This window comes from Aethalodelphis obliquidens, unplaced genomic scaffold (genome assembly GCF_003676395.1).
Source record: "Aethalodelphis obliquidens isolate GAN/ISIS:26980383/991018 unplaced genomic scaffold, ASM367639v1 scaffold37, whole genome shotgun sequence".
In the NCBI taxonomy this organism is placed as follows: domain Eukaryota; kingdom Metazoa; phylum Chordata; class Mammalia; order Artiodactyla; family Delphinidae; genus Aethalodelphis; species Aethalodelphis obliquidens.
Genome location: NW_020837981.1, coordinates 10,103,984 through 10,128,758, shown reverse-complemented (window position 1 = coordinate 10,128,758; position 24,775 = coordinate 10,103,984). Strand labels below are relative to the sequence as shown.

At 50.1% G+C, this 24,775-nt stretch overlaps 3 protein-coding genes across 8 annotated transcripts in view; 1 reads left to right on the top strand and 2 right to left on the bottom strand.

Moving 5' to 3' along the window:
- Positions 1-24,775, top strand: part of SAMD8 (sterile alpha motif domain containing 8) — an 85,762-nt gene that overhangs the window by 20,384 nt on the left and 40,603 nt on the right. The window contains exon 1 of one of the 4 annotated variants that reach the window (XM_027129795.1): positions 18,695-18,907. The exons of 1 other annotated variant lie outside the window; for it this stretch is intronic. In XM_027129795.1, the coding sequence (XP_026985596.1) occupies positions 18,767-18,907 (141 nt within the window). In that variant the 5' untranslated portion in view covers positions 18,695-18,766. Of the gene's footprint in view, positions 1-18,694; positions 18,996-24,775 lie in introns of those variants that run through there. 2 more of the 4 variants (XM_027129794.1, XM_027129797.1) reach the window with 2 other exon arrangements.
- Positions 4,241-14,526, bottom strand: DUSP13B (dual specificity phosphatase 13B). Of its 3 annotated transcripts, XM_027129798.1 has the most exons (6): positions 14,424-14,510; positions 11,915-12,118; positions 10,803-10,897; positions 6,964-7,137; positions 5,346-5,566; positions 4,241-4,690 (listed from the first exon to the last, which is right to left on the bottom strand). In XM_027129798.1, exons 1-6 carry the CDS (start codon positions 14,508-14,510, stop codon positions 4,488-4,490), a joined length of 984 nt encoding a protein of 327 aa, XP_026985599.1. In that variant the 3' UTR covers positions 4,241-4,487. The 3 variants fall into 3 exon arrangements, with proteins under 3 accessions (XP_026985599.1, XP_026985602.1, XP_026985603.1); XM_027129801.1 differs by lacking the exons at positions 11,915-12,118; positions 14,424-14,510 and adding an exon at positions 10,979-11,377; XM_027129802.1 differs by lacking the exons at positions 10,803-10,897; positions 11,915-12,118 and having other exon boundaries at positions 14,424-14,526.
- DUSP13A (dual specificity phosphatase 13A) lies at positions 14,484-18,665 on the bottom strand. Its single transcript, XM_027129805.1, has 5 exons — positions 18,543-18,665; positions 17,242-17,277; positions 16,889-17,104; positions 15,894-16,111; positions 14,484-14,627 (listed from the first exon to the last, which is right to left on the bottom strand). The coding sequence occupies exons 1-5, from the start codon at positions 18,620-18,622 to the stop codon at positions 14,605-14,607; spliced, it is 573 nt and encodes a 190-aa protein (XP_026985606.1). The 5' UTR covers positions 18,623-18,665; the 3' UTR covers positions 14,484-14,604.

Below are 24,775 nucleotides of genomic sequence, written 5' to 3'. Positions count from 1 at the left end.
GGCCATGGCTCATGGGCCCAGCCGCTCCGCGGCATGTGGGATCTTCCCGGACTGGGGCACAAACCTGTGTCCCCTGCATCGGCAGGCGGACTCTCAACCATGGCGCCACCAGGGAAGCCCTACAATATTTACTATTGCAAACAATCTGTGTATAAATAGACCTGCACAGGTTTAACTGAACCTTGAACCTTCGTTGTTCAAGGGTCAACTGTATAGTTTGACTTACTGGCCTAGCTTTCCTTTGATCACAGTTATTTCATCTAAACTCTATAAACTGGTCATCATTACCTTTTTCTTGAAGCAAGATTATCCATAATCAAGCCTCTTGAAGGTTTTAAAAGGATAACATGAATTTGCAGTATTTTAGGCCTAAAGCCAATAATAATGGCACCATTTTAATTCAGAATAGTTCCTAAAACCCATTTGCTGATGGCTTTCAAAACCTAAATATAGAGAATAGAATGTTTCTAATTTTAAAAGTCAGTCAATTTATTTTTGACTTTTTAAATTAGGAAATATTTTAAGAATACAAAAAAAATAACAGACACCTATATTCCCAAAGCTCAATATGGTCAAATCTTAACATTTTGCTGTATTTGATTTGTGTTTTTTCTAAAGAAATAAAACATCACGAATGAAACTCAAAATATATATATATATATATATATATATATGACATATCTAAACCATTTAGCATAGTACCTGGCATATGCAAAGCAGTCAGTAATTGTCAACAAATTTTTAAAACGTTTTACTTTGAACTAATTTTAGATTTACAGAAGAGTTATAAAGATAGCAGAGACATTTCTTAGACGCTCTTCACCCAGCTTCCTTTAATGTTAACTTCTTATATAACCATGGTCCATTTATCAAAGACATTAAAATTGGTGTAACACTATTAACTAAACCACAGAATTTTTTCAGATTTCACCAGTTTTTCTGCTTAAGTCTTTTGCTGTGCTCAAATCCAATCCGGGGTACCATGTTGCATTTAGGTCAGCTAATTTTTAATCATTCATTCATTCAATTCACTGAGAGTGCTGCCAGCCTTTAGTCCAAGACTGGGAGTTCCTGTGCAGCAGGTGATGCCAGGGGCCCCCGTACTACGTACCATGACAATAGTCAGAGCTCTCATTTTTGAGAGCTTGCCACATGTTGTACAACACATTTTCTATGTGCCCCACTTTATCCTTACAACAATCCTGTATGTTGGCTATTATTACTCCCATGTTACAGATGGGGGAAACTGAGGTATGGAGAGGTTAACTGAGTTTACACACCTGGTAAGGGGCAGAGGTAGAAGTTGAACCTAGGCAATCTGGCTCCAAATTCACAGTCTTAACAATACCTCACTCCTTTCACGAGGCTGCTCTATAGAACAGGAAGAGTAGATGCACCATCGCAGACTTCCTGGGCCAAGTGTGGCAGGCAGGAAGGGTTCCCGGTGGAGGTGTCAGTCTGGAGCTCAACCTCTGTTTCCTTGTGTGCTCTGGGGAATGTGTGGCTTTCCCTGCCTCTTCTCCCCATAGCCCCAGAATCTGAGCCCAACCCTCGGAGCCCGAAGAAGGTAACCTGCTGAAACTCAAGCCGCAGGCCCAGGGTGTGGCTCTGTCCCAGGTTCAGGGCACTCTACCCCAGCCAGCAAAGGCAGGCTGCCCACAGTCATAGACCCGGATGTTGATTTAGATACTGGCTTCTGGAGCCACTATTTTGGATCCTGCTGACCATGCATAAGCAAGAGATAGCAACAAGGGCTGAGTTGTCAGGCTGAGTGGGGGGACCCAAGGGAATTGGGGGTGCGCAGACTACTGACGGGACTAGTTTTGTCTGCTCTGGAAAATTATAGGCCCCACCAACCTGAGGATGAACTGAGAAGTTTTCCATCCTGCCTGGTTGGGCACAGCAGCACCAGCCCTCCTGCCAAACTCCAGCTAGGACATGTGTTTACCCTTTGGAAAAGGCCCAGAGAGCACCTTAGGTAGCCAACAGCCAGCTGGGATTAGGACCAAGCACTGCAGGCAGCAGAGCAGGGGATCTGCTGGGCAGTACCTGCCCTTTGAGGCCAGAGCCTGGAGATCCTGGATCCAGGAGGCAACATCCAGCCTCATTTTAGCTTCTCTGAGCATCAGTTTGTTCATCTGTAAAATGGGGATATTAATCCCTGTGGCCCAGAGAGGGCTGTCTACATTTGTGCAGTTTATAAATTGAAGGAGGAGTAAATGGGGCCTAAAACCCAGCCTGTGCTCAGCTCACTGAGTTGGGCACCATAACTTGGAACTACGTCTACTTGGGAGGAAGGGACACCTTTTTCTTGACCAAACTGTTTGCCCAGGAGTGCTCCTGCCTAAAAGGCTGGTTTGGTCAGAGGGTGCCCCTTTTTGGATTTGCACAAAGGAAAAGCACTTGCCCTCTGGAAATAGAGCAGATGGTGGAGAAGGGCAAAGGGCCCTTAAGTTCCCAGGAGAAGGCAGGGCTGTTCCCCGAGAGCCTTGGCAGGGGAGCAAAGAGGGAAGTCAAAGGTGGCCCAAGGGGACAAGATGAGCTGGGAAGAGGGTGTCAGGGTGACCAAATGGTGAGATGCTGTGTGCACGTGGAGCTGGGGGGAGAGGAGGTGCCTTCCGGAGGCTGGCCCAGTCCCAGGGGCAAGTCCACTCCCCCTGGTGGCCCCTGTAGAGAGGGCCCAGTAACACGGAACTCTACCTGATGGCAGGGTCATAGCCAGAGAGTGCGGGAGTCATGGGGACCTTGAGCCCAGGGAAAGCCTGGTGAGAGACAGCCAGCTGGAAGAGAATGACAAGGCACCAGGCAATCATAGTTCAGTGTGACAGGTGGTCCCACAAGGGGTGGATGGACATTTTGGTAGCATGAGGAAAAATACTCCACTCAGGTTTGCTGGGTCCAGGGGCATCCCCAGAAGTGACACCTAAACTGAGACCTCAAAGAGACCCCAACAAAAATGAGTGAGGATGTGCATTCAGGTGCTGCAACCTGAAGCATGTGCAAAGCACCAAGAGGTAAGCAGGTGGTACATTCTGGAAACTGCAAGTGTATTTAGCATTTCTTAATTACATGGCATGTATGGGAACAGAATTAGAAGAGAGATGTCTGGAGACATGAGACGGTCTCAGAAAATGAAGAATCTTTATGCTTTGTCAAGGTGTTTGTCCTTCAGGGGTTGTAAGTGTTGGGGTGATGTGATGCGATTTTCCTTTTAGTAAGCTGTCTGGGGCCCGCATGGAGATTGGAGGGGGCAAGGCTAGAAGCAGAGAGACCATCAGGGGCCTGAGCAAGAATCCAGGTGAGAGGTAAGGTGGCTTGAACTTGGGTAGTCAGCAAAGATGAAGCTAAGTGAGCAGGTCTGAGCCCTGTTTAAGAGGTAGAGTTGGTAGGCCAATTGGAAGAGTGGCAGAAGTCCACCACTGACTTGGATGACAAGGCCTATCAGAGCCCTTCACTAAAATGGGAACTAGGAAAAGGAGTGGGTCTGGGTGGGAGGTGATGAAAAGTTCAGTTTGAAGCTCAGGTTCAATATTCAAATGAAGGTGGCCAGTAGGATACAGAGGTTCTGAACTCAGAAGAGAGAATTGGGCTGCCGTAGGGGTCTGAGAGTCATCAGCCTAGAGATGTGAACTGAGGCTGTGGGGACAAGAGGACCCCCAGGAGAGTGAGAACACTGAAGGAGAGAGGAGGCAGAGGCCAGCGTCCTCGGACACCTTGATGTTTAAAGGTCAGCTGGAGGAGGCCAGGGCTGCATGGAAACAGCCAGAGAGGGAGGAGGAATGCCAGCCCATCTAATCCTCATAAATACCTCACGTACAGGTGAGGAACCTATGGGCTTTTTACATTGTTTTATTTTATTAGGGTACAAACAGTAAGAAACTCACAGCCAAATGTTGCCCCATCATATAACCGTCCCTCACCAGGAATTCTGGCATGTCTCCTCCCAAACCCCTGTGCTCTAGTTTAATGATTCTGTTAGGTTTCTGTGACTTTAGTCAGTCCTTTTTGAAAGAAGAACGAAAGTGAAAAAACTGACCGGATTCAGGAGATGCTGTTTGTGCACAGCGAGTTTTGATAGTCGGTGATTGATACAGGGTGGGCATGGAAAGGATGGTGATGCATTGAACTTTGGTCTTTACTCAGACAGTTGACTCAGACTCCACCTCTAGGCTGCCATCATGGGCTGGCAAGCCTTCTGGAGCCTCGTGACCACTGCCCCACAAACCACCAGAAGGTCTCCTGTCTTTATTATGATGAACCTTTTATTATAGAGACAGACTGAACTCTTTTCTGCATAAAGAATCTTTGGATTGGGTCAGGGAGATCCACCTGCTAAAGGTCACCACCCAGCTCTCCCTGCCTCTGCCTCAGCTAAGCCCCCACTTGCTATTTACATCTCAAGGTGACTGGAAGCAAGGTCCCCAGGGTCAGGCTGGTTGGGTGGGCCATGCTGGCTGGAGGGTCAGGGTTCCTGGTTGCCCACCAGGTCACAGCCGCCCCGTCTCCTGCCCCAGTCGGTTGTCCAGAACCTGGAGCTGCCGGAGGAAGCCTGAGTTGGGGCAGATATCCCGGTGCGCCTGCACTGTCTGGATGGCCTCCACCAGCGTCATGTTCTCGCAGATCATGAGGAAGGCCAGGACAACCGTGGCAGAGCGGCTCACCCCCATGGCACAGTGTACCAGCACGCGGCCTGCGGGGAGACCCAACCTAGCATCAGCTACCTGTTCTCACACCGCTTGCCCCTTAGGGAATCAGGGATGCTTCTGCCCACCTATCACAGCATCCTGGAGTACTGACACTGTCCTCATTGTCATATGGGGCAACTGAGGCCCAGAGAGGAAAGGGACTCGCTCAAGGTCACAAAGCAAGTTAGTGGCAGGGCGAAGGTTAGCAGCGGGACTCCCTTCTCCTGGTGCAAGGTGCCTCCTCTGGCATCCCTTGCCACTCTAGCACGGTGGGGAGTCAGTACTCCTGGAGTCCCCTGGGTTTGCAGGGGGTGTCCACCTCCCTCCCTTTCCCCCCAGTTCTGCCCTCTCCCCAGCCCCTGCAGCTCTACACTGAGGCCTCATCTTAGCAAACGCTCTTGAGCAGTTTTCTCTAGGTCCTGTACCTTTTGTCCAACACCTGGCCTCTTACCAAGTGACGACCACACTGGACCTTAGTTATATCTATGATTGTTGGTTTCCAGGGTGTCCCTGAAGGGGATGCTCACTAAATGGTAGTAGTGAGCCCCATGAGGTGGGAGGTTGCTGAAGGACCCCACCATCCATGCTCCTGGAAAAGTAGATAGCCCCAGACCCTGCCTGCACCCCACCTCCACCCCAGTGCCTTCCCCAGCAGCTGACCTTGGGGAATGATGAGGGCACTTTGGATGTATCGAGCAACGGGCAGAAAGTAGACACTGAGGTCGAAGAAGGGGTTGTCATCAGCCTCAATGCCATAGTACTCCAAGGGCATTCCACGGTAGAAGTTGGCACCTGTGTCCACCTGAAACTTTCCTGCGGCAACATTCACGATGTGGGTGATGCCCAGCTGGGTCAGCTTGTTCTTGTCCCGGGCTGCGTACCTGGGGGGGAGGGGCACGGGGGGAGTTGGGAGGTGGGGTAGAGCTCACTGGGTCAGCTCTGGCTGGCCTGGAACTTGCCCCCTTGCCTCCTCTGCCATCCTCCTCCAAGGGTAGACTGGAACCAGTGAACTGGCTTGGGTGAAGGGGCTCCTCTAGTAGGAGTTCAAGACTCCCTTTCACTCAGCCCAACTTTTCTGGAAGGCAGGTCGGCCACATGGCATCAGAAGCCTCGAAAATGTACACTTACTTTGCCCCAGCAGGTCTCCTAGGAACTTAAAGAATCCCAAATGTGCTCACAGACAAATGTAAACTGGATCTAATGTTTAAGATAGAGAAAAAGTGGGGAAAAAATCACTAAATAGCCTGTAAAAGAAGATTGACTATGGTATAGCTAAATCTGCCACACTAAAATGTGGTAGATAGATGCTGGTGAACCAAGAAAGGCGTTGGTGCTATATTGAGAAAAACGGAGGATAACAAAACAGAACATTGTTTTAAAGTGTTTTAAAAGTATGCTGTGCAATTCCATTTAAAAAGTTTTCTATATAAAGCAGATTACAAGATGGGATTATAAAGCGATACCATTTTTGTATGCATTTTTAAAAAGTCAACAAGGATTTTATTACTGGTTATCTGTGTGTGTAGGGGGGATACATATTTGCCCTATTGTTAATAGGATATTGATCTATATTTTCTAAATATTAAGGAAAACATAAAATCCACATATATTCATCCATATGTTCTAAATTTTAAGAAAACTTTTGGGGAAAATGACTCACATTCCACTCTATATATACATCCTAGAGAAACGTGTGTGTTCCCAAGGCACATGTACTAGCTTCTAGAATCACCGTTTATAATAGCCCCAAAGTGGAAACAACTCAAATAGAATAAATAAACTATGGTGTATTCATACAAACGAATAATATATAGCAACCAAAAATGAATGAACTATAGCTACACGTAATGTCGGCGAATCTCGCAATTTTGAGCAAATGACGCCAGGCACAAAATACACGATATGATTCTATTCCTATCACTTTAAAACATAGGCAAAACTAACACAAATGGCGAAACTAAAAGGAAAAGCAAGGAAATTATTGTTTCAATACTCAATGATTATCTACAGGGAAAAGGGTTATGATGAGAAGGGTTCCACAGGGGCTTCTGAGGCACAACTAATGTCCTATTTCTTGACCTGGGGGGTGAAACTGTTCGTTTATGCTCTGTGTACTTTTCTTAGGTGTGTTCTATTTCCACAAAGTAATAATAGTGTAAAAGGAAATAAACATGTGGAAAGAGATGGTTGGAGGCAAAGAGGGTGCCAACTCTGCCCCTTGGCTCTGGAAGAGGCTCCCCTTCTGTTCTCCCCAACACCCACTGTGGATCGTACTTACGCATCTCCCAGGAAGAGGTTGGGCCAGACTTCGTTAATGTGGCTCAGCACGGCAGCCCGACGGACCCACAGCAAGCGTTGCAGTGAGGCCAGCGTGGGTGGCTGATAGGGGGGCACCCGGACTGCCCCGTGGATCTTGGGCCTCCGGAGGTCCTGTTTCTGCAGCGAGTCCATCCTGGAACAGAGTGGAAACTGTGGTGGCGAGGGGCAGGCTCCCCGCAGGTGGGTCCAGCTGACAGGGAGGCCCAGGCATGGTGCAGTGCCCAGGTGCCACTAGGATGCTTCAGAAGGGCCTCAGTTATTTCACATGAGGTTATTAACCAGCTCAGCTGGGGCTGAGGCCTTTCCCCAGGGAACAAGGGAATCAACCCCTCGTCACCGCTGTGGAGCTGGGAAGCCCTCTCTCCTGCCCTCTCCAGAGGCCCCTGATGTTGGAAGCTTTTTTCAAGGGGTTCTTGGAGTTCCCTGTTTGTAACAACTAGTCAGTGCAGACCCCACCCCTTAAGTCTGTGGTTACTTGGGACTTCGTAGGGGTGGGGACTCCAGATGGCTGTGGCCCTCAGAGGGCACCTAGGAAGACCCCTGCCAACTGGGCAGCTCATCTCAAGCCCCCTTCTCCGCTACTTCCACGGCTGGTCCTCAGACTCCCATCCCTGTAACAGGTGCTTGAAGGTCAGAGCCCATCTCTGGAGGGAGGAGCCTGGGCTATGAACTGACATTTGTTAACACTTCCGTACTGAATGAGCTAATGCCTCTTAGGGGCCTGGTACCTCATGCGTGGTAGGTCCCTATCATACATAGGAGGAAGCTGAAGCAGGAATGTGAAGGTCACAGAGAATAATTTTTAAGTAATGCTCAGTCTTACGGCTGTTAAGGAGCAAGGCCGGGGTTTCAGTCCAGTTCTGTTTTCCTTCAGTTCCGTCCCCAAGCGTTCGAGTTACCACCTTCAGGGACTCCAGAGAATGGTCGCTAACTCATCTGTCTCTACAGGGGAGCCTAGTGCAGCTGTTCCATATCTGCCTATAGGCCCTGGGATTTCCTTCCTTACCCGCATGACTCAGGCCAGTGCTGCAGGTCAGGCCTCACCCAGGTGGGGTGGCTTGTGTCAGGAGTCAGCTGGCTGAGGGGGTCCGAGACCCTGCAGAGCTGGAATGTCAGTGGCACCAGAACCTGGGTCTGGTGCTGGGCTTGGAAGGAGTGCCTCTCTTGGCTAACTGTCCCTGGTCCCCTCAGCCAGTAACTAGGGAAGGTACAAACTGGGAAGAACTTCTTTGCTCTTTGGTAGGCAGTGCCAGGGCCAGGAAGAGAAACAGGAACCCGGAAGGCCACCGGTTTGGCCAAGCTCACCCAGTGAGCAGTGGGAGGGCAGGGCGGAAGCGAAGGCCCGGCTTTCCCTTCCATCCCCCACTGTGACCTCTCAGGGCAGGCTGAACTGCCTGCCACCTACCTAGGGCATGGTCTGGGCCTGGGAGTCGGGGTGTGGGTGCAGGGACAGGACTCAGCACAAGAGCGGAACGGGGCCGGGGCAGGTTCCGCCCGGAACACAAACGCTATGAAGCAGCTAGAATTCCAGGTCCTCCCCTTGGAGCCCATGGGGGTGGGGCCTGAGAGCAGACCTAGGCCACTGCTGACTGAAGTGCAGACCTTCCAAACGCCTGGACCCCTCTCTGCTTGGTGTCTCTTTGCGATTAAAGGCTCTTGGCCCTGGGACTCCCCATGGAGATGGGAGGCTATGTGAACTGGTGGGAAGAGAACTTTAGAGGGAGCGGGGAGAGCCTGGCCACAGCTAATTCCGAGGTCAAGAGCAAGTCTTTGCTCCTGTCTGGGCCGCGGTTTCTCTTTCTCAACTTAAAGATGCTGGCCTTGCTTGACTTTAAGGAATCTCTGGAGGGTCTGACCTGAGAATGAGAGAGGAGAGCCTGGGTTTGCAAAAACTACAGGGTACAGCACAGTGTATTGTGTTGGAGTGGGGAGAGTCCAACAGCCACACTGGGCTGGAGCTACCAGCTGGGCCTGCAGGAGCCCCAGGTCGGTTGCGTTGGGGCTTTGGGAAGTCTGGCAGGCGCCGCTGCAGGCCTCTGAGCTTGGTGTGGGGTAAGGCTGCCACCCAGTGGCCAATTGGTGCCTTGCAGCCCCGCGGTGCCTGGGCGCGGATAGCCAGGCTCCAGCTGAGACAGAACTTGTCCCTACTCCTCCTGGAGGCTCCTGGGAGGAGAAGGAGCCAGTAGAGGGATCAGGGATGAGGGCTGGCCCCTCTACTGGCTCAGCCTCTTCTACTGGCTCACGCCTCAGCCTCTTCGGGGCTTAGGCCCAGGTCTGGAGAAGGGGGCTTTTTCCTCGGACTTAGGGGTACCCCTTGCTAGGCCTCACGTTGGACCTCACACCTGATGCTCATGGATGTACCCCCTACCTGTCTGCTCTGTCCCACAAGGGTCCAGCCCACCTTTTCAGCCAAGGTCAGGTCTAGCCCCCACCCAGCGACTCATCCTTCAAGCTCCGGGCACACCCAAAGAAGGGGAGTTGGTGGCTGCAGCAGCCCCCTGGTTTCTGCCATCCCCAGACCTAGATGCCGAGTGCCCCGCCTGACACCTCCTTCCGCATCTCCTCAGCCACCGCAGGGTGAAGCCTGGGTCCAACATCCAGCAGGGACAGGGCCGGCCTGACTCTTCTCCCCCTTCCCTCTGGTACTCCTCCTGCGACCTTCCTGTGTCTCCTCCCTAAGCTGAGCAGCTGCCTCTGTGGGCAACGGTTTTCCTGAGTCGCTGCTGTTTACAAGTTCAGACACCTGTGTTCTGCCTTTGTTGGTGCCTCTCTGTGTCGCGCTCCCCGGTTGCCTCTGTTTCCCTGCCTCTCACAGGAGCTTGTGCTCCTCCAGCAGCCTCCCAACACACCACCCAGCATGCCGGTAGCCTCAGGCCAAGGCCCAGGCCTCCGCAGGGCAGGGGGCCTCTGCCATCCACCTCCTCCCTGAAGCTCCAGACGTGCTCCCCTGGTCCTCCCTCCTGTTCACTCTCCCTGCTTTCTCCTCCTCCCCCCAAGGTAGACCACAGGGACTGTGGCCACAGGACAGCTAGGGCTGGACATCTCAGGGCAGGACAAGTGAGGAGTCTGGTGAAGGAAGCCTTGGGGAGGGTGGCCGGCGGGTGGCCTGTGGTGAGCTGCCTGGGGCTCTGCACTCTGTGTGCAGGCCTTGGAGGAGGGCGGACCTGAGCCGAGTTCTCAAGTCTGGAGCTTGTTTCTGTGTAGTCTTCTCTGAGCTAGTTTTCTCAGTGGGGCTGCTGTGAGAATTCCATGAGATAAGAAATGTTCAAGGCACCTCCCACGGGGTCTTCCTCCTGGTAGATGCCCCATAAATGGTGCATCTTCCTATTATTATCATCACCATTATTACTCTTTCCCTTTTAAGACTCAGCCATATCCCATGGGCTAATGAGGCTTGGTCTCTAACTCTTTGTATTTCTTGATTTTTCTTTCTCTGTCCAGCAATAATTATTGTATTCACCACTAACTAAGGACGTACTGTGTATCAGAGCTAAATGCTTACACTTTTTTCACTGAATCCGCACAGTACCCTTATGAGGCAGATGATATTATCATCTCCTATGCCGTAGGTCACACAGCCAATAGGCGTGGGAGCCAGGATTCAAGCCCAGGTCATTCTGACTACTCTGCTTTGTCTGTGCCTCTATCTCTGACCCAGTTCCTCCCCAGATCTAACCCACCCCCCCACCACACACACACACACACACACACACACACACACACACACAGGCACAGGTGTCCTGGCCCTCATTACCCAGCATGCTCTGCAGCCCCCCTGAAATAGGGGCACTCACCCACCTGTGGGGGTATCTGGCCCAGGCTGAGGTCTTCTCTGACGGACACTTTTTGCTCCCGGCTTCCAGCCGCCTGTCTCTGCACGCTTGATGCTGTTTCTATTTTTTGATCGGAGTTTAATTATAAAGCATGATGTGCTGCTCCCCTCCTCTGGCCTCCCCCTGCCACTCCCAACTCACCCACTGGTCCCCTGGCATGGTCAGTGCCAAGCCCAGCCAGGCACCTGGCCCTGCTGGGAGTAGAGGCAGTCTGGCAGGGGTCTGCCTGTGGTATGTGTGGATGTGGATGTTGCTTGTGAGGCAGGAAGAAGGAAGACTGAATAAGCCATTTTGAAAGGTCGGTTGGCCTTCAAGGGTGATGTGGAGCGTGGGCAGAAAGTTAAAGCTACAGGGATCTTCCATGGAGGGGGACAGGGAAGAGAACAGCCAGATCACACCCACACTGGCCGCACTGCCAACATCACAAGCCAGGTCCAGGGGCCCTTGGTTGGGAGCCGGGGATTACAGGACTGGCCCAGCATAAAGATCCAGAAGACTCAGGCTGAGGGAAGTGGGGTCAGACAGAGATATAAGTGGAGTTCAGAGCAGGTCTTTGGAGCAGGCCCGGCCTTCAGTCAGAAGCTGTGTGTCCGCAAACCACTCTGCCCTCTGCCAAGCTCCTCCCTCCCCCAGAAGACATTCCTGCACAGGCCTCACTGCTCCTCGAGGTCAGTGAGATGGTCTTTAAACTCCCTTCCAAGGCTAACGGCTCAGTGAGGGATCTTGGATTTGGGCCTATTAAGAACACTCCCTGCTCTCCAGAGACTCTCTTCATATACCCATACTTTAATACCCTTCCCCACTCATACTCCCAGATGACTGACACACACACAGACGTATGCATACCCGTAGCCACGCCTCCACGGGGTCTCTGAAGCCCGAGCTCCAGGGAGCTAGGGCTCAGCCCCTGCTGGGGCTCCCTGAGCCCTGGGGAGAGCTGGTGGAGACGGCCATGGCCAGGGGCCATCATAAATGCTTAGAATCCCCCCTCCCGTGTCCCCCCACTCCTGAGGGGGACAGGGAAGAGAACAGCCAGATCACACGCCCGAGGGGCCTCAACCAGGAGCCCCTTCCCACCTGTGAGAACTGGAGACAGTGGCTGAGAGGGGGTGCAGGCAGCAGGAGGAAGCGCATGGAGTTGCAGGCTCTAGGGCAGACCCCACACTGGTCTCTTACCATCTTCTGGGTACCCACCTGGGCCAGAGCCTCCAGCAGCACCAGCAGGGCCAGCACCAGGGTGGCAAAGTGGCAGAGCCCTGTGGCAGGGAGTAAGGACCAGTTCTGGGGGAGAGATGAGCTCCATGTTACAGGCAGGTAAACCATGGTTCAGATTGTCCGGGACTCATCAGGGCAGGAACAAGAGCTGTCAGATAAGCCTGCTTCTGCCTTGAGCCTCTGTGTAAGGTCAAGTGGGTACGGGTGCTGAGAGAGATGAGGCAAGTTCGGGGCCCAGGGCTCATGGAGGGAGATGACCTCCCCAAAGCCCCCTCATCTCTCAGAGTCCCCAGCCCCAGGGCTGCTGTGTACAGTCACACAGGTTGCTCACTGCACAACTCCTGGGGCTCCAGCTGTTGGATGCACTCCCAGTAACTGTGCAATGCTGTAGTCCAAATGATTCTCCCAAAGCTAGCTGCCCGAAGGGAGAGATGCTGAGGGCTGAGGTCAGAGTATTTTAGGGCCCCAGGCTGCGGAAGTGGGATGATTGGGCATGATCAGAGATTTGCTGTTCTCCCAGGTTCCCAAACCTTGTTTAGAGGAAAGAGAGCAGGATGGGAACATGCCATTCCTGTCCGCCTCTTGGCTCCCACACCTGCAGAACTCCCCACGACAGTTTCCCGCCCAGCTTCACCCCAGGCCTAATCCCAACGCCAGCTACAACCCTCATTTTCTTCCTTTACACTCAGCCCCAAACTCTAAACCTCGCTCTCCATCCTGCCCTAATCCCTGACCCCAAGATGCTCATCGTCCTGACAGCATGTGGGAAGGGGTCGATATTGCTCAAATGCTCCCCTTGGTTGGGCTGGCTGTGCATTCAGAGACAAAACCACCTCTTATGTGTGGGGGCAGGGGGAGATTCAGTCCATGCCCCAGGGAAGGTCTTGGCAGGAGGAGGAAGCTGCTGCTCTTCAAACTCCCAGGAGAGCCTAGGCCAGTGCCCCACTCCCACCTGGCAGCGGTGGGGCACAGCCAAAGTCAGGGTTGAGGAGAGATGAAGGAAGGAGCAGTATGGGTAGCAGGAGCTGGAGGCTGGATAGGGGGAATGGAGAGCAGCTCTGGAGGCTTAACCTTCCATCAGATGGCCCTTGGTGGGGATGTTGAGTGTGAGGAAGATGGGCTGTTGGGGACAGTTCCAGCCTGGGCATGATGGGAGAAGAAGGGCAGTAGGAATTCTGCAGCTCCTTCACAATCTGGCACCCTCACAGCCACTGACCCCAGAAAGAGGCACCCCTGCCTCTCCGTTGAGCTGGAGGAAAACACAGAGCTGATGCCAAAGAAATTGCGGCAGCACCTTGGCAACCATTTGTGGGCTGGGAGCCTGAGAAGCATTGTTGCTGCTAGGGGAGCCCAACTCCTTCTACTGGGCAGCTGGGGACGCTGGGGCCTCTGGCGGGAGGGAGGTGCCTTGGGAAGAGGAGGTATTGGGGATCTGTTCCCCTTAGGCAGCTTAAAGACGGGGCGCTATTCCTCCAAATGCACTGAACATGGAACAGGAGGAAGGCAGAAGGTAAATGGACAGACTTCAGGGAAACCTTTATGTCCTAAAGGGTCCCCAGGACCAGAGAGGGAGGGAGGTTAGGGAGGGGCCTTCTGTAGGTCTCTGAGATCACATTGGGTGGGGTGAAGGTAGACAGTGGGGTGCTGGGTCCAAGGCAGAGAACTGAACGGCGTGGCGACAGAAGAACTTTATATCAAGCAGGGCTTGTGCGAGGAGGTCATGGCTGGCGGCAGGAGCACCTGTTCTCCTTCCCGGTGGTGGGAATGGATGCTCAGGGCTGACAGAATTAACTAAGCTTGGAGCAATAGCTGCAGGACACTTTTTCCCTAGAGCTGGGTTCCAGACCTGAGGGGAGGGTGTGCAGAGGCGTGGGAAGGGCCAGACAGCCCTCAGGTGCAGGACTGGCTGTGCTGCTGCCTCGGTGGGGTTCAGGTGAGCCCCACAGGCTTTCAGCCAAGGAGGCAGGACAGATCAGCATTAGGACCAGGTTGGAAGGCCTCACCTCTTCCATTTTATGCTTTCCACCCCTTTCCTTCCTAGCCTTTCCATCTTCTCTGGGTCTGAAGAATCTGGGTGGGCTGGAGAAGAGGGTCCTAGGAGAGGGGTGCCTCAGCCAGGCCTAGGTGAGACCTTGGATTGGTGAGGGGAGCCCAGCAGCTTGGGGAACGGGCCAGGCCCCCTTCAACCCTCTCTTCCAGCCACACACAGCCTTGATCTCCAACCTCTGAACTGGTCCCATCCATGTCCCCTGCCAGCCCTCACCCAACCCCTTACTTCCAGTCGTACCCTTGCCCTCTGCCCAGCCCTCACCTGACCTCTCACAGCTAACTGTACCCAGCCCCGGCCCCTCACGCCCTGCCCGACCCTCACCTGGCCCCTCAGCTCCGGCCTGCACCCCGCAGCTGCTGGTCCAGCCGGCAGAGCTGGTGGAGGAAGCCTCGGTTGGGGAAGACCCATCGGTGCTGCCTCACGGCGATCACTGCCTGACGCAGGGACAGCTGCTGGTGCAGCATGAGGTAGGCGAGGACCAGCGTGGCAGAGCGGCTCACCCCTACCACGCAGTGCACCAGGACCCTGGCTGAGAAAGACATCCTGCTGAAAGACCCTTTCCCACCCACCAGCCCGCCCAGGGGCTGAGGTGCGGACCCAAGTTCCTTTCCCTCCTCTGCCCTGGGTATATTCTGTGACCCTGAGTAAATCATTCAGCATGGATGGGCCTCCATTTCCTGCTCTGTCAAATGGGCACACCAGCACCTATTATGCCTACCCTTGGGATGGGGTCCACACTCCCCAACGTGGCTCACAGGACCCTCTGTGAGCTGGCCCCTGCTGACCCTGCAGCCTCACCTCAGGCTGTCCCCCCACCCCCCAACCCTCAGCTCTAGGAACACTGGGTAACTTTCAGTTCCTTGAAGCTGTCATGGTCCCTGGCCTCCAGCCTTACCACATGCTATTTCAACTACCTGTAAAAGTTTTCCCCTTCTCTTGGTCTGATTAACATCTAATTTGTCAGGTTTTGGCTGAGACATGGCTTCCTGACCACTCATGGTATCACTTGAATCACAGAGCAGCTCATCCTTTTTGCATGTGGCCCGGTGAATACAGTTGTAGAGGGAAGTCCCCCCCACCCCACCTCCCTTTGCTCTTCACATTTGCCCACTCATCTGAGTAGCGCTTGTAATACTTCACAGTTTGACTGTCTTTCCACCGGGGGCCCTGCCTTGCCTAAGTGTGGATTCCCAGTATCTAGCTCCGTAGCTGGCACAGAGAAGTTAATAGTTGGTGAATGAATGGTGAAGGAGAATGAATGTCAGAGTGCCTTGGATTGAACAGTGCTATGAGCCATAGTCTTGTCTTTCCCATGACACAGAGAAACTGAAGTCCAGAGAAGACACTGGCTCACCCGGGGTCAGGTGGCAAGGGGCATGGCTCTCACCCAGGATGAACATGAAGCAGCTTCCCCAGGCTCCATTGTTGTACCCCTGGTATTAGATTTTTTCCATTCGGAAGTACTTTGGGGCAGAAGCCAGACATCTAGGTACCAGATAGCAATGTCCCAAGGCTGAGTGATACAGAAAGAACTGTTTTGTTGTTTGGGAGACCTGGCTTCTAGCCCCAGGGCTGCTCCTAGCTCGTGGCATGACCTGTATTCTAGGCCTCAGTTTCCCTATCTGTGAAGCAATGCTGTTGGATAAAGTGCTGGAACACTGAGCAGAGAGTTTTAAAAACCTGATGGCCCTTTAAAAACTAGGGGTGTGAGGACACTGATGTTTAAGGGGAAACTGGACATCCCCCCATGACTGAGCAGGATGCGATATGGGTTCAGACCCCAAGTCTTACCCCCGGGTGTGCTGAGGGCACGGTGGATGAAGTCAGCTGCAGAGGAGAAGTAGGCACTGATGTCGAACTCAGGGAGGTCGTGGGCTGGCACCCCCAGGTAGCTCACAGTGCTGCCGTAGAAGTCAGGGCTGCCCTGACAGTAGAGGCCCCCATGGGCAGCATTCAGCACGTGGGTGATGCCCAGCTTCCAGAGCTCAAAGCGGTTATTTGCCGTGGCCCTGGGGAGGGGAGGAAGGGGAGCAGTGAGGTCCAGGAAGGCTTTGTCTGGACCCCCGCTTCAGAGCGATGAATCTATTAGGGTCCAAAAGGAGCCAGAAGGAACCCATGGGGTCTGTGGCTCACAGCCCCCCCATAGGAGCTTTCTGGTAGGGGAGCTGGTGGTCAAGGGATTTAGCTTTAGCCTCTCTTTGCTCCCTGAGGCAATCCACCCTTGCCTTGGCCAGGACAGGAAGGAAAAGGATTGCTTCGGCCCTGGGACCCAGCTGCACCTCCCTTCTTGCCCCATGCCCTACCATGCATATCTGGCCTCTCCTGGCCACTACCTCATACCTGCTTCTAATCTGCAAATATTTAAAGGTGACACCTCCCCTGATTCACCTTCAGTCAGCCTTCCTCACCCACTCTGTGTCCAGAGGAGGGAGGCTGGAACCGGAAAGGCAAGCTCTCTGTCCAGCTCATCTCATACCCCAAATCACCATTCCCCAGTCCTTCCCCCGCCCCAGACCCTCCAGTTGTTCTGGATGTGCCAGAAGACTCCGGGAACCTCTGGGAGCTCCCTTCTTTCAGGCAGGCAAAGTCTCTGCTCCCCCTGGTGGCTGCACCTGCTCACTGCACTGTCCCCAGTACAGAGGGGTCCTGGAGAAAGTCCCTAGCCTGGGAAGCTCAGAGAAGAACTATTGCCCTTATACCCACCCCACCCTCATCTCTGGTGAAGATCCCAGGAACTGTCTCTCCTTGTCTCCACCCCCTTATCCCTTCAGTCAGCTACCACTCACGCATCTCCTATGTAAAGGTTGGGCCAAACTTCGTCCACGCGGCTGGAAGAAAACTTCCCTGCCCTCAGGAGCTCCTCTAGTTCCAGGACAGTGGGGCCAGGCGTGACTTCGGCATCTCCGCTCAGCTGTGGGAGCGAGGCCTCCGCCATGGGCCGGCCCACCTGCCCCTCTGTCTCTGCGGTCACTCCTCTCTGCCTCTCCAGTGTCATTCCTTTCCTAAAGATTGGCAGGGACAGGTGAGACAGCAGCAAGTGACTCAGCAAGTCACAGGGGCCTCTAGAGAGAACAGGACATTTTCCTCCCCAGGCCACCCCCTAACCCCAAATTCCATGACAACATGGAATCAGACATACCTCTGCAAGTCACCTCTAGCCTCAGTTTCTTCACCTCTGATGTAAGAATTGTGAGGATTAAATGAAACAAAGGATATTCTGCACCTAACACATAATAGATGTTTAATAGATTTAGACTCCTGTGTAAGGCTATTTGGTTCTGAGGACTGAGTTAAAGTAGAGATCTGGGGTGCAGAGGAGGTGATTGCCTCCAAGGATTCGTGATAGGAAAAGTTCTTCAGGCCTGGGTCACAAACTAAGTGGGAGCTATATGGCTATTGGATGAGCTTCTGGATTATGGGGCTCAGGGGAGGGTTCCTGAGTTATAGAGTCGGAGAAAAGTGGCAAGGAGGCATGGAGGACCTCATCTAAAGGGTGCCCACAGGGTTTATGGGGGAAGGTTTGAACAGTGGTTCTGTTATGAAACTGGATGATTTCTCAAAAGAGAAGGCTAAAATGGGCTGCATATGTCAAAGGGGGGGAGAAGGGAGATGAAAGTTCCCCTAGACTTTCTGAAGAACCAAAGGGCTATCATCAGAAATATTTTGGGGAGGGGGAGGGAGAGTCCTCTGCCTATAAGGGCTTTTGTCTTCACGACAGAAACAGAGAAAAGTCTGTATCTGTCCTTCTGCCAGAGCTAGTTATGGGATGAAGAAGTGATATGTCTTGCCGGCTCTCAGATGACTTCATGAAGGCTTGATCCGGGGCATGAGCTGCAGTGGGGAGGCTCCCAGCAGCCTCTGGCTTTGAGTCTGCCTCGAGGGTAAAGGCCACACCAGGGCATTCCATGGTAGCAGTTTGCACTCATGTCCACCCCAGAGCCTGTCCCCACCCCCATCAGAGCCACTGAAGTCTGCCTTGCACCACCTGGGAAACCAAGGCCAAGAAGGGGCTGGAGCCCAGGTCGCAGGTGGTTTTGGACTTGGTTTACGCCAATGCTAGGCCTGGGCTGGGGGCTTCCCTCAGGGTGGGGCAGTATAGTAAGGTGAGAAGAGCATAGGTTCTGAAGTCAGGCAGATTTGAGTAGGAATGCTGGCTTTGGCACATATTAACTGCCCAACCTCAGGCAAGTTTCTTGGCCCTTCTGTGTTGTAATACTCTGTAGAGGTGGCACAAGGATTAAGTGAGATATTTATATGGCATTTGGCATAGGGACTCTCAGAGAATAAAGGGGCAATAAATGGTAACAATGATTGGAGGTTGGCTATTGGAGAGGAGCTGGCTCCCTCCGAAGGAATTAGGATAACCTCCTCTGGCCACCAAACACTATTTGCTACTCCCATAGGCCCCGCCCCATCTCTGCTAGCCCCTTATCTTCTCACACTTCGGCTTTGGGCCTGACGCATGCGCTCTCGGGTTTCCTTGCTGCGGTTTCTAGCCTCCATTCTCCCCTCGCGCCCATCTTGAGTCCCGCGTCCCTTCCGGTTTTGGCCCCGCCCCCGCCCTAGGGCTCCGCCTCCCGCCGGTAGGGCCCCGCCTCCCGAAGCAGTTCCGGTTCGGATTCGAGCGGCTGCCGGCGCGGTTGAGACGAGGGCCGGCCGGGGCAATGCCTGCGCGCAGCCGCCACCGCCCCAGGGTCCACTTCGGCTCTCCTACCCGGGCTCCACCGCCGCTTCTTGAGGCGTCTCACTACGGCGAGGCTCGGAGGGCGCCAGGTTCCGACAGCTGCTCAGACGCCGACTCGGAGGTGGGTCTGGGGAGCCCGACTCGGACCGCTGAGGTGAGCAGGAGCTGAGGCGGGGAAGAGGGGCTTTGGGAGAAGCCTGCAGCCAAGGGTGAGTGGAGAGTCGGGGATGGAGCCGGGGGCTGCCACGGACAGGGGTTCGGAGGGGCCCCGGGAGACCGTTGAGGGAGCGTGGAGAGTCCCCTTTAGCATGGAATCTGAGGGAAATGGAGGTTGTTGAGCCGAGGGCCTGAGGGGCGTGACGATGGCCCGAGACAGAGGGGTAAGGAGAGGTCGAGGGGAGAGCGAGAGGGAGTGGGAGGCTGAGGGAGATGTGGCCTCGAAGAGGCAGGGGCTTGAAGGTTTTGGAAAGCCGGGTAGTGAGGCAAAAAGACCGAAGGGGTACTGCGGGAATATGGGACCGGGGGAAGAGATGCTCTGAGATTTGGCACTGGGGGCACGGAATCAGAGGAGCCGGACCAGGGTCGATGTTACCACCTGGCCAGAGAGAGGGAACCGGGGTGGGACTGACAAGATCGCTGACCAGAGTGGGTGGTGGTAATTAGGGGAAGGATTTAGGCTTGAAGAGGAAAGGGCTATCGGGTGGCAAGTCGTCTGGCTTTAAAGGCCAGAAAAAGAGAAATGGGGTCAAGAAAGAAAAGGAGCCCTTGGAGGCTCTAATTTAGGGCTTTGGCATTTTCACAGGTGTCTTTCAAAGCATGGACGATCACTAGGGTAATATATTTGGGTCATGGGGCTTTCTCATTTGTGGACAGTGAATACTTTTAAGAATCTGGGGTGGGAGGGTTGATGTTAAACACTGATTTGCCCAAAGGACTAGGGGAAGTAGTGAAAAGGAAGTGATGTTTGGAAAAGATAGTGAAAGGAGTGATTCTGTAAATAAAGATAATCATTTGGCTTTCTTCTAACAGTAATAATGTGTTTCTTTTTTTTTCTTTGTACTTTTCTTACATTTAAGTTTATCTTAAGTACCAGACAAGTTTAGACTATCTTTTTTCACAAAAAAAGATTTAATACATTACCTTTAAATTAAAAAAACTAAACTGGAAACAAGAATTTGGACACTTAGATTTTACAGATACTCAGTATCAACTGATTTCACTTTGGTAGCTTGAGTTGACACGTATTGGCCATAGGGTAAAGACGTGGTCAATACAAGTGTCTGGGTTAAAAAGGTACATAAAACTGTATGTGAAATCACCACAGTCCAGGAGGCTACCAGATGTTCCTCTCACCTGTAACTCCAGAATTGGAGTTGTGTCTTGAAAATTGGAAGGAGGGTACCTTGACAGATTTGCAGGACCAACGCTTTGCAGATATTGTATGAATAATACTTTTAGTAGAGTTATCTAGAAGACTAAGAATAGAGGATGCTTGTAGTTGTCAGTTAACAGAACTGGGATAGGTGGGTACACAGATGCCTTTTATAGAAGACATCGTACCAAAACCATAGTTATGCCAGAAAAATAATGATTGCAGTATTTATACTCTTTAGTTGAAATAGATTAATTTTCTTTTGTAATTGTTAAATTATAACATCTTTGTGAAATGTTGACTTTAGCCACGTCTCATATGTTGTTTTACTTTTACAACCTTTTATCCTATTATAGGTTTGCAAAGTTGTTGGCATTTCAAAACAAACTTTTAATCAAGTATTTCTAGTCTAAATGGGTATCCAACGGTTAAATCTTCATGAGATGATAATTTACTGATTGCAGTAAGCTGTTAATTTATGTGTATTGACTATATGTCATATCTTCAAATGCTCAGTAGACTAATAATTATTTCTTCAAAGGAGAGATGAATTCTTAACTTTGCTTTTAGCTGATGTTAAAAGATTAACTCCTTTTTCTTTAAATTAGTACAAACATCCTTTAGTTGAAGAAGTATATATAGTATTACTATTGTTAATTTATGTTTGCTTACCCTCACTAGATTGAGATTCTCTAGAGACCTTGTCTTCATACTTAGCTCTAAATAAAAGTCTTGGCATGTAAAAATTTGCTGAACTGAACCGAAATATAAGAACTCTCTATTAAGGTTACATCTTAATGTTACTGCAAAATTAAAGAAACTGTTACATGAATTTGTACAGTTAATACATTAGCGTCCCTAATAGTTTGTCTTTGTTTTGCCTTGACATTTTTCACAGCCACTTAGTTGTAAATAAAATCAGTTTTATGGTAGAGCAGTTTCTCTAAGGCAAGAAAATCTATATTACTCCATTAGAAGCCATTATGACTGCTGTGGCAGAAGATGCAGATATATTTAGATAATCACTTTTGATTTCAGTAGCATCATCGCCATTCTGCAAAGACTCTTTACTTTGCACAACTACTTGTAAACATTTTTATTTTGTTAATCACTAAGATCTTCAGTGCTTTTTCAGAACTTTGCGATAGCTGACTTAGAGACATTTTCATGACTTTTCTGAGAAATGAAATTTGAACATTGTTTTTGGGAAAATGTTGAATCACAGATGTTCTAATGAATATCATCATTATTTTGTCTTATAAGAATAACCATATTAACTAGTTATTCTTTCAAAATTCTTACCTCCAGGCCTGATGTAATACTATGGTGTTAATAGTAGGATGTACCTAGCACAGCCATTAATCATAACAGTGATTCTTACTTTATGTCTTACGATTCTCTTGGCTTTGAGAAATCAGGAGGTTAACTAGAAATTAGAGGAGCATGGGCCAGGTATCCTTTGAGAACAATTCAGTGTTTACATGCTGCCTTTGTCACTGGTAATTTGCCATTTGAATATGTGGATATGGATTTGTGACAGACCTGTACCCCCTCCTCCCATACACATAGCACCATCCTAAGTGGATCTTAACCTAGCTGAGTCTAGACTTCAGGCTTCCATATTTGAAATGTTTTGTTACTTCACTAAATGATGGGCCCTACTAGTAATAAAATCACCTCACTGCAGAATGTAACATAATATGAGTCTATCTTGGCTTTTGTTTAGGATGGTAGAAACTAGGAAAACTTGGTCATAATAGTTTCAGCACGGTGTTTCACTGTTAAACAGAGTTTTATGACATGTACCTTAGAAGACTGTTGTGGAGGCAGAGACCTATGTTTGTATTTGTCTTGAATATTTATTGTGGGCTTAGTGTAGCTTTTGAATTGTGGCTGAGGACAAGAGATTTATTTATCTATTTATTTATTTATTTATTTTATGCTCTGAGATTTGGCAGTGGGGGCGAGGAATTTTTATTTATTTTATTTTTGGCTGCACTGGGTCTTCGTTGCTGCACGCAGGCTTTCTCTAGTTGTGGTGAGTGGGGACTACTCTTTGTTGCGGTGTGAGGGCTTCTCATCGCAGTGGCTGCACTGTCGTGGAGCACGGGCTCTAGGTGCACGGGCTTCAGTAGTTGTGGCACACGGGCTTAGTTGCTCCACGGCATATGGGATCTTCCCGGACCAGGGCTCTAACCCGTGTCCCCTGCATTGGCAGGCAGATTCTTAACCATTGCACCACCAGGGAAGCCCTATATCTATTATCTTGACCCTTTTTTCTGTTCTCTTAAAGTTCTTGACAGGTAAGAAATTCTAGTAGGAGGTGAGAACCATGAATTCTGCTAATTTAGGGTCTTCCTAAAGTTCCTAAGTTAAGCTGTGTCACTGAGTTATTGGAAATGCCTGCAAATTGGCTTTAGTGTGGAACTTTGAGACTAAATTAAATCTATGTCAGTTTCATCAATACAACATTGGTATGAAAGTCAGAGATTGCCAGACCATACATTAAATTTTGGGGCCAAATCCAGTATATTTGCACAATATTGTAATGGAGTTTGAAGTCTTGAGCAAGTTTCTCATTTTCTATTATGTTGATTTGATTTGGGGGTGTAGCATATTTAAAAATGAAGATTTTTACCAGTCAATCTGTCAGACCACTACTAGCCTGCCCATATATTATTTTAATGATTAGAATAAAAATTTGAATTTTATACACTTGGCTTCTTTACTGGTGTGCTCTGACATTTTGCCAGGTTAAGGATTTTTCATCAAACTTACCACTAAATTTTGACCATTGTGTAAAAACTTTTACTACAACTGAGGATATAACCTGCACAGTGTTGTCTGATTCTTATTCATTGAACTGAGACAGTTCTGAATGTGGTAGAGAATTAGGTACAACCAGATAGTGGAAGTCTTAGTTTAAAGGCAAGTTGGAGTCAGAAAAGGTTTGTGTTCTTTGGTATACATGACAGCCTTTTTTAATAACGGTATGTAATAGTGCATGGTCTGTGCAGCAAAAAAAATGTCCCAAGGCTAAAGTGCAGCCAATAGAAAGATAATGTAACTGAAAAAACAATTTAATTTATTTCAAATGTGCTACCCCAAATTCTGCTGCTCAGTGGGACATAGTAAAATGGTAGAAGATCACTGCTAGAGTTTCAAAACTGGTAGGAAGTGGTTCTGGGTCTTTGAAACTTTTGTAATTATAGCAGATTCAGATACTTGGAAACAGTGCTTACTAAGAAAAAGTAAACTACCTTTTGATAACTATAAAGGGAAAATAATAGTTTTTTGTTTGCTCAATGAAAAGATTTTAATTTAGGATTAAAAAATTTTAATGGGATTTTTTTAAAGCTGCATAGGGACTTCCCTGGTGGCACAGTGGTTAAGAATCCACCTGCCAATGCAGGGGACATGGGTTTGAGCCCTGGTCTGGGAAGATCCTACATGCCACGGAGCAACTAAGCCCATGTGCCGCAACTACTGAGCCTGCGCTCTAGAGCCCATGAGCCACAACTACTGAGCCCGAGCGCCACAACTACTGAATCCTGCGTACCTAGAGCCCATGTTCCGCAACAAGAGAAGCCACCACAATGAGACGCCCTCACTCCACAACGAAGGGTAGCCGCCGCTTGCCACAACAGGAGAAAGCCTGTGAGCACAGCAACCAAGATGCATCGCAGCCAAAAAGAAATAATTAATTAGTTAAAAAAAATAACAAGTGTTGGTAAGGATGTGGAAAATTAGAACACTTGTGTGTTGCTCTTGGGAATGTAAAATGATGCTGCTTTGAAAATGGTATGGTGATTTCTGAGAAAATTAAACAGAATTACCAAATGACCCAGCAATTCCACCTCTAGATATATACGCAAAAGAAGTGAAAGCAGGGACTTCCCTGGTGGTCCAGTGGTTAAGACTCTGCACTCCCAATGCAGGGGGCCCGGGTTTGATCCCTGGACAGGGAACTAGATCCTGCATGCTGCAACTAAGAGCCCAAATGCCACAACTAAGACCAGGCGCAGCCAGATAAATAAATAAATAAATAAATAAATATTTTTTTAAAAATGAAAGCAGGACTTGAAAAGATATTTGTATACACCTATGTTTATAGCAGCATTATTCACAATAACTAAGAGTTAGAAGCAACCCAGGTGCCTACTGATGGATGAATGAATAAACAAAATGTGATATATACATAGAATGGAATATTATTTAGCCTTAAAAAGGAAGGAGGTTCTTATATATGCTACAACATGGATGAAGCTTGAAGATATTATGCAAAGGAAAATAAGGCAGACACAAAAGGACAAATATTGTAGGATTCCACTATTGTATCTAGAAAAGTCAAATTCATAGAGACAGAAGGTAGAATGGTGGTTGACAGGAGCACAGGGGAGGAGACAATGGGGAGTTATCGTTCAGTGAATATGGAGTTTCCATTTGGAATGATGAAAAAGTTCTAAAAATGGATGGTGGTGATGATTGCACAATGTAAATGTACTTAATTCCACTAAACTGTACACTTAAAAATGGTTAAAATAGTAAATATTCAGTTATGTATAGTTTAACACACACACACACACACACACACACACACACACACACACACACACA

What these genes read in the sequence shown, in the direction of transcription:
- DUSP13A (XM_027129805.1), bottom strand. Translation starts at nt 18,622, where the DNA reads ATGGGCGCGAGGGGAGAATGGAGGCTAGAAACCGCAGCAAGGAAACCC. An exon ending in GCTAGAGGTGACTTGCAGAG is followed by an intron (nt 17,105 to 17,241) that starts GTATGTCTGATT and finishes GCCAATCTTTAG; the next exon opens with GAAAGGAATGACACTGGAGA. An exon ending in TGCCCTCAGCACACCCGGGG is followed by an intron (nt 14,628 to 15,893) that starts GTAAGACTTGGG and finishes TTTCTCAGCCAG; the next exon opens with GGTCCTGGTGCACTGCGTGG.
- DUSP13B (XM_027129798.1), bottom strand. Translation starts at nt 14,510, where the DNA reads ATGGGTCTTCCCCAACCGAGGCTTCCTCCACCAGCTCTGCCGGCTGGA. An exon ending in AACCTCTTCCTGGGAGATGC is followed by an intron (nt 5,567 to 6,963) that starts GTAAGTACGATC and finishes CCTCCCCCCCAG; the next exon opens with GTACGCAGCCCGGGACAAGA. An exon ending in TGCCCTCATCATTCCCCAAG is followed by an intron (nt 4,691 to 5,345) that starts GTCAGCTGCTGG and finishes GTCTCCCCGCAG; the next exon opens with GCCGCGTGCTGGTACACTGT.